At 36.6% G+C, this 8,714-nt stretch overlaps 1 protein-coding gene across 1 annotated transcript; it reads left to right on the top strand.

The window, feature by feature from the left end:
- Positions 1-5,838: 5,838 nt before the first annotated feature.
- Positions 5,839-7,570, top strand: LOC120275241 (probable leucine-rich repeat receptor-like protein kinase At1g35710). The gene is made up of 3 exons (XM_039281766.1): positions 5,839-6,265; positions 6,359-7,021; positions 7,106-7,570. The coding sequence occupies exons 1-3, from the start codon at positions 5,839-5,841 to the stop codon at positions 7,462-7,464; spliced, it is 1,449 nt and encodes a 482-aa protein (XP_039137700.1). The 3' UTR covers positions 7,465-7,570.
- The last annotated feature ends 1,144 nt before the right edge of the window (positions 7,571-8,714 follow it).

The following is an 8,714-nucleotide window of genomic DNA, read 5'->3' as shown; positions in this document are numbered from 1 at the left end:
GGATCACTAATTTATTAAAACAAAAGCAAATAACAGTACAAACAAGACAAGTAACACTGAAGAAAAAAATATCGAAACAGCCAAAGGCACTTGGTCAAAGTGTTAGCGGTACCAAAATAAATTTCTCGTGTGGCGTGCGGAGTGGTGAGGGTTCGAATTTTTGGAGGAATTAACTCACAAGTGATTTCGCAACCAACTCACACGCCATAGAGATATGCATTTGTCGCCCTATATATATATATAACGAAAGGAACCAAATAGAAACTCCGCTGGAAGTGGAAATATCTAATAAAACAAACAGAGTACTCTAATCGCAGAGAGCATCTCCTTCTAGATATATCAATGGAAGCTTTGATGGGAACCAGCCGGCAAGTGAAATAGGGACCTGGTCAACTTGGTCGCTCTCTGCTCCCATAGGGCAACTTTAAAACTAGATGCTTCTCCTCATCATCGAGGAAGAGGTCTCCAATTTATGTTTTTTGCTACCAAAATTTTAAAAAAAAAACAGTGAAAACATGTGACCGATTCTCAAAATAAATGAAGAAAAAGAAGCCGACTTAAATTCAAAAATGCAATCATTTCTCGCCCACCAAATAAACCAGACAATAGCTCTAACTAAAAGATTCTAGAAAACTCTAATAGCATAATTAAGACCTTGATTCCAGTCTCCCTAAAGATCATCTAGGGATACCAATCTAGGGATACCAAGGTTTGCAATATCCTTAGGATCTAAGCAAAATGAGCCCAAATAAATCTGGCTAAGAAGCATTGCATGAAAAGATGGTGTACTGATTCTATTGCTGCATAACAGAGAATACAAGTAGTAGTAGGAAGCTTGTTGCACATAAACATATGAATTTTTTTTTTTTTTGATAAAGTGGATAAATCACAAATGCATTAAAGAAGAAAGCATACAAAACAAATAAAAGTACATAAAACAAACAACATCTGAGAAAAATAACAACGACAACAACAACAACAACAACAACAACAACAACAACAACAACAACAACCACAGAAAGTGGGTACAGAAACAAAAAAAAAAGCAAGGCATGATTTGTTTTCAAAGCAAACCAATTATTTATTTATTTTTCATAATAATCCTAAATTTCACATACAATAATCTTAATATATCCAGTCTTTCTTTTGTATCTAGTTCTACCTATACCCTTTACTCTTCTTTTAATAAATTATAATTTATCCACTTTTATTCAAAAAAAATTAATATATAACAAAATAAAAAAATAAAAAACAACATGATTTTCAACAATTACAAGATATGAACACTTGTAACTACCTAGATCTAACAATGCACTGACAAACATGGTCCATATAAGCAACTTGCAGTGAAAATATTTTTTTATTAAAAAAAATTATTAAACCATGATTTATTAAGACAACAATATTATAGAGACCTAAGGTATCTCAGAGGTCTGAGATAAGGGGACCCTCTCTTCCCACTTTTGTTTGTGCTAGTCTCAGATGTGCTTAGTTTAATGTTCAATCATGCCTTGGAGTCAAGAGTGTTGCTTGGTGTACCCTTAAGTAACTTGGGAAAAATGTGCCATCTTCAGTACGCCAATGACTTGCTAGTTCTGACGACTAGTGGATTAGATGACCTGAGAATTATCAAACTAATTCTCTATCTTTTTTAAAGCATGTCAAGGTTGCCCATCAACTTTCATAAGACTATCATATTCTCAACTGATAAAAGACATTTGCCAAAAGACTCACTTGCACAAACCCTTAATTGCTCTAAGGGTTTACTCCCAGTAATTTATCTGGGGGTACCTTTATCTGAGAGAAGGCCCAGGAGACAGGAGTGGGAATCATTGATGGCGAAAGTTAGATCCAAGTCAACAAGTTGGAAAACAAAATTCCTATCACTGGGAGGCAGGTTAACCCTGATCAACTTAGTTCTCTCTTCAATTCTGACATACTAGATGTCCATATTCAGACTCTCGAGCAAGGTGATCAAAGCAATAGACATAATCAAGAGGGACTTCTTATAGTCAAGACCAGACATAGATTGCCCAAAAGCTAGGTTGGTAAATTAGAAGCATATCTGTAGGACCTGAGATCAAGGAGGTTGGGATATACTAGATCTAGAGGATTTCAATACTACTCTCTTAGGGAGGTGATGGTGGAAGATCTCTACTGGTGTTCCGTGGTGTGGAGATAGGGTTATCCGTTTCAACTATTATCAAAATTCTCCAACTTGGAACCTCTGTTGTTGTTACCCGCGTAGGAAATCATTATTCTGGAATGGACTCACTAGGTGCTTACAGGTGTTCAGAGCTTGTATATCCCCCTCTATCATTGATGGTGCAGCTACTCTTTTTTGGTATGATAAATGGGTCGAAGGTTGTGCACTGATGTATATTTGGTCTGAACATTTCATAGCTACATAATAGCCAAGTGGTACCCTAGGGAACTGGTGCACCTCAATCACTTAGTCTAGTTGGCATGGGACAATAGCATACTAACCATGGGCAAATTGGTGACAAGATATAATAGACTCCTAACCACCACTTGTGTTCTGTGTCATGCAGGTAATGAAACAATCGACCATCTGTTTCTCCTTTGTCCCGTGGCGACATGAATATGGCACTTTTTCACATAGGTCTTCGAACTTCCTAGTCCACTGTTGTCCTTGCAGGAGTTGTGGGGACAATGGAGATCCCAACTCTTCAGTATGGTGAGAGAGTCTGGAGACATCATTGTTAAGGCCATTATTTGGAACATTTGATTGGAAAGAAATACACGCATCTTTAATGATAATTTCTTTAACTATATTGTTGTGATTATCAAAACAATTTACATGGTTTTTTCATTGATTGCTTCAATCCCAGAAGCAAAGAAAGTGATATTAGAAGCCCTAGCTACTACTGTTAAACGTAGTTTGGAGTTCCTCAGAGTACAGCACCCAGGATCAGGAGATGAGTGAGTAGAAGTGGAGTGGTGTGAGCAAGAATCAGTGTCTTGCTAATAAAATCTTCTGCCCTTGTTTCCCCAGGGTTGCATCCCCTGTTTATCTTCTTGTTTTGCTCTCTGTTGCCTCTTTTTTGTGTTTCCTTTTCAGTTTCCACATCTAATGGAATGCTTTTGTTTTCCTTCATTTTATTTCTAATTAACGTGGTTTATCCACTTTTACAAAAAGACAACGCTATAAAGAAACAAAGGGAAACTCCTCTCCATCATTATTGCATTCTCATATGTCAAAATAAGAAGCATACGAGTGAAAGCTTAGCTATTCTTGGTTTTTACACACCACCACCACTCCCTCCCCTTTTTTGTTTTTGTTCATAATACAAAGAATGGAATATAGACATAAACAATGACGGTACAACCCCAGGAAACAACAAAACAAAAGACATTGTCCACTAGGCATGGGGAATACAAAAAAGAAAGAAAAACAAGAAACAACAAAGACAACAACCACATCATACAAGTAACAAAATAGACGTTGCCTAGGGCAAGAAGAGAACATGAGTCTCCCTAAGCAGCTATGGAAACTGTGAGCCTACTCCGTGCCTAGAATACATGTGGCCTCATCCAAAATTACTATTATATCTTCATGGGAAGTCAGAAAGTCAAGGCTGTGATTTACACTAGTGATTGAATCCTCCAGTTTTGTTGTTTGGTTACAAATGTTGTAGTCACCCAATGAAAGAGCATATGATTAATTTTAGCAATGATAGAAATCGGTGGGAGTGATGCTTGGAAGATGTGCCGATTACGCTCTAGCCATGCATGTCAAACAGTAGCCCTAGCAATGAGGTTTAAAGCTCCTTAGGAATTGCCATGATGGTTGGTCTCCTAATTGCCCCATAAATCACGCAGAGCCCAAATAGTTGTCCAAAAACCTACCATATCCAATCAATGAATGGATATAGGAAAAGCAAATGTTCAACCGACTCGATAGCCATATAACATAGCACACATGTAGCAGCTAGTAATTTTGTTGCATATTCTCTTAGCTAGATTTTTCAAGGTCAAGATGCAATTAGGCCAAGAAAGCCAATTAAAAAAGATTTATTTTCTTTGAAAAAGACACTTTCCAAATCAGCTTAGTGACCTTGCAACGGGAACCTTCATCACTTCAGAAGTTATAATAAGATTTCATAGTGAAGCCTCCATTTGCCGTGAGGCACCATCGTTTAGAGTCTCTTGTATCAGAAGGTTCTATAGATAATTGCTTGAGTATGTTCGTTATGGTGGGGTTACTCATTTAGACACAGTTTGGATGCATGACCCAAGTTCAAAGATAGTACCCAAAGGATGCTGAGTGCCAGCACAAACTCCGACTATACATACATTCAAACAAAATTATTTACCCATCGATCACGCCATAATAACATTTCATCACCATCGCAAAATCACCGAGATTATGCAGGATATGAAGGCTAGCAACCAACTTAGTATCCCATTCCAAATAAAACATTTTTTGATAGGATGTTCATGGTAGAGATTCTAAATGGCTCTTTTTTGGCAGTAATTATATTGTATAACTTTGTACACACCAAGGGGTTCCAAACAATATTTTCCTTCAGCATTTTCTTAGGAGTGCTCTGTTGAAATCCTCCAAGTTCAATTTCCCCATCCTCTTGATCTTTGGTTGTACAAATCCTCTTCTAGCTCACAAGTCGACATCTTGGGTGATCAATATCATACCTCAACCAAAGGAAGTCTCATCTAATCCTGTCATAGTTTTAATTATCCAACTAGGGAGCTTGAAGATGGACATCTAGTAGGATGGAATTGTTAATAGAACTGAGTTAATTAGTGTGAGTCTTTCTCCCAGTGTTAGGTGTTTAGTTTTCCAAGAAGAAAGGCGAGACCTTATCATTGAGATGAGCCTTTCCAATCTTCTCCTTCGTTGCCTTCTTGAGGTAGGGACTCCCAAGTGCATGAGGGGGAGAAGCCCTATTGAACAGTTGACGGTTTGTGCCAAAGACTCTTCAAGGAAAGACGTGTTTTCTAGAAATTAATCTCCAACCTAGACGATCCCTCGCAAAGGTAGAGAATTAGCTTAACCATCCTCAAATCTTCCTTGCTACCAGTGGTCAGGACAAGTAAGTCATCTAGGGTAAAGGAACTGACACAATTTTCCAAAATGCCCCAGAGGGACCTCATATAGAACTCCAAATTGGAGAGCATAAGAGAACATTGCACTCAATTCATCTATGACAAGGACAAATAAGAGCCAGGATAGAGGATCCCCTTCCCAGTTTTTACTTTTAACAGTTTTTGTCTTGAATTTATCCAAGGACAGCAATGGAAATAGATAAAATTTGGGGTTTTTTTTTTTAATAAAGTCTCTTTCCCAAAAGCCCTTTCTAAGGAAGTAAACTAAGGTCATCCAAGGTAAATTTCAAATATAAACAGAAAAGTGGAGAGTTTTAAGGAATGAATGGAGGTCTATGAGATATTTAATTGGAATTAAATGTTAATATAGAAGGATTAGGCGTCTTGAGTGAGTTTGGAGTTAAGAGAGGCATAGGATAATGTAGACGGACAGAAATAAATGCATTCAGTTCTCCAAAGCTTTATGTTTTTCTTTCTCATGTGAGTTACACATGCAGAAAAGTAGTGACAGAGATGGTCATACAGCGTATTGACTTAGGCTGCATTTTTTCCAAGTAATTACAATATACATCTCAATGGATTTTCAGAAGACTCTTCATCCTTGACATTGAAAAGGTTAAACACGAAAGTTTCAAAAGGCCCAGAAAATAATCCGTGAATTATATATATACAGAAGACGCCTATAATGTTAACCACTACAATCGTTTCTCTAGCTCTGCAAAAAAAAAAATGAAACAAAGAAAAGTAGATATGCTCCTCTTCCTACTACTAATACTCTTGTCATCCTCTGCATTAAAATGTAAATCATTAACAGAAGCAAAAGCTCTTATTAGATGGAAGTCCAGCTTGTTCAATCCTGAATGTCTGAGCTCATGGAGTCTCAACAACTCCACCAACCACTGCCATTGGTTTGGTATCACCTGCAACTCAGCCGGCAGCATCATCGAGCTCAACTTGACAAACTGCAACCTCAATGGCACTCTGGAAGAGCTAGACTTCTCCTCTCTTTCAAATCTCACCAAACTCTACCTCAATAATAACATGCTCAATGGTTCAATCCCCAGAAACATCTCTACTCTCTCCAAGCCGCCATGTTCCATTCCTAAGAGAGAGGTTTTCCAGAAATCAACTTACGGAGCACATGATGGTAACTCTGCCTTTTGTGGTAATGCTACAGGTTTGCACCTTTGTTCCTATGATTCTCGTAAAAAGCCTCCAAAACTCTTATTCACTTTCACTGTCCCAGTCGCCGGATGTTTCGTTTTAGTAGTGGTTGTTGCAGTAATCATTCTAGCATGCCGGAGGTGGAAGGGAAGCGGAAGAGTAGCAAATGCTGAAAACTATGCGATGATATGGGAAAGAGGTGTTGAGTTTAAATTTATAGACATCATGGAAGCCACACACAACTTCAATGAGAAGTACTGCATTGGAAGAGGGAATTCTGGGGCTGTCTACAAGGCTGAACTTCCCTCAGGCCAAGTATTGGCAGTGAAACGCTTATATTTGGAAGGCGACATTGACATCTTTCAAATTAACAGGAAGAGCTTCATGAATGAAATTCAGATGCTAACAGAGGTGAGACACAGAAACATTGTGAAACTTCATGGATTTTGCTCAAGAAATGGTGTCATGTACTTGGTATATGACTATGTGGAGAGAGGGAGTTTAAGCAGTGTTTTGTATAGTGATTTAGGGGGAACTATGTTTGATTGGCCTAACAGAGTAAAGGTGATTCATGGAGTGGCTCATGCTTTAGCTTATTTGCACAATGGCTGCTCACCAGGCATTGTTCATCGAGATATATCAATAAACAGTATCTTGCTGGATGCCCAATTTGAGCCTCAGATATCTGATTTTGGAACTTCCAAACTGCTTATATTTGATGCACACCATTGGACCGCTATTGTAGGGTCCTGTGGTTACATTGCTCCAGGTAATTACTACATACTCTTTTCATCTAACTGTTTCAGAATTTTAGTGTTCTGTATCATTGACATGGTTCAAGTGATTTTCACAGAGATTGCATATACAATGAAGTATGTCGATAAGTGTGACGTGTATAGTTTTGGAGTGGCGGCACTAGAGATTATTATGGGAAAACCCCCTGCAGAAGTGCTGAAATGTTCTCTAAGATCTGGAGGAAATGATGTATTACTTAAAGATGTATTAGACCAGAGGTTGTTGCCTCCCACAGGACAATTAGCAGAACATTTAGTATTTCTAGTGATGGTTGCTCTAGCCTGCACTCGAACCGATCCCTGCTTAAGGCCAGGAATGCAGGAAATTGCTCAAGAAATGTCGACTCGAAAAAGGGATTACCTTGCTGAGCCATTTGGTGCCATCACCATCAGAAATCTCTTGCAGATAAACTGTTGAAATGAGGCATGGCCTTAAAATTGCTTGCCATTTGTTACAATGTGTTTATGAGGATTGCGTTTATGTGTATTTGTATTGACTGATAACTCAATAAGAGAAAATTTGTTAAGACATCAATGAATGATCCTCTTGGCATAAAGAAACAATCCATCATCCTTTCCTCTGTACTGTGTGAATTGAGTGGAATAAAAGATATTTTGATAATAAAAGACGTGTGTATTTTAAATTCATATTTGATATCAACATTTAACATCAGTTAATAATCCCAAATGCTAAAATAAACATGGCCCCAGCTTATGAGGAAAGATGACCTTGACTTTGAATTTTCCTAGCTCCTGATTTGTAGTTTGTTGGACCAATAGTTTTTGGTCATGCCATTCTTTAGGCCATCTTCAACCATGACCCCAAATCCCAAATTTATAATTTTTTGGACCTTTTTTGGGGTCATGGGTGGCTTCAATCCAACTTTTTCTCCTACCCCAAATTTGGGGTTGGGGGTAGATAACCCCAAATTTGGGGTCCCACATATTTTATAATTTTGTATTCAATATTTTTTATTTTTATTATTATAACTTATAAAAATTATAAGTTATTAATTTATATTAATTATTAATTATAATTAATATTTTAATATAATGATAAGTAACACTTTAATATAATCATAAATTTTATGTGCAATTAATTATTTAATAATAAAAATTTAAATTATATTAATTTATAATAAATTTATTAAACTAAAATATACTAAAAACAATGAAAGACATTTGCACTACAAATTTATATTTTAAATAATATTTAATTTAATTTTTGTTGTTAATTAATTATTTAAAACGATGTGTTTATTAATTATTTATCAAAATAATTAAAAAATTTATAATTAAATTTCTAAATAAATTAAATCATTAATTAAAAAAATATTTTAAATAATTTTTATTGGTAATATATTAAATTGTAAATAATATTTAATTAAATCGTTATTGAAAAATAATTAATTTCAAGTATTTTGTAGTTGAATAGTTTTTGAAAAAGTGGATAAACCACATCCATTAGCGAAGAAGAAAGCATACAGGAATTACAAAACAACCAACAAGGTCCACAGACAAGAGGAACCACCAGGAGTGGTTACACACAGAAACAACAGAAGAGAGAAAAACGGAAAACCTAGAGGACGAGCCTCTAGGGAAGGACAACATTAACAAAAGCTACATCTCGCCAGGGTTTGGGGAGGTCTCAGGGGGGGCGTGCTATAT

The sequence above is a fragment of the Dioscorea cayenensis genome, chromosome 2 (assembly GCF_009730915.1).
Source record: "Dioscorea cayenensis subsp. rotundata cultivar TDr96_F1 chromosome 2, TDr96_F1_v2_PseudoChromosome.rev07_lg8_w22 25.fasta, whole genome shotgun sequence".
Classification (NCBI taxonomy): Eukaryota; Viridiplantae; Streptophyta; class Magnoliopsida; order Dioscoreales; family Dioscoreaceae; genus Dioscorea; species Dioscorea cayenensis.
Note: the sequence above shows the minus strand (reverse complement) of the source record. Positions and strands in the feature narration are given on the sequence as shown.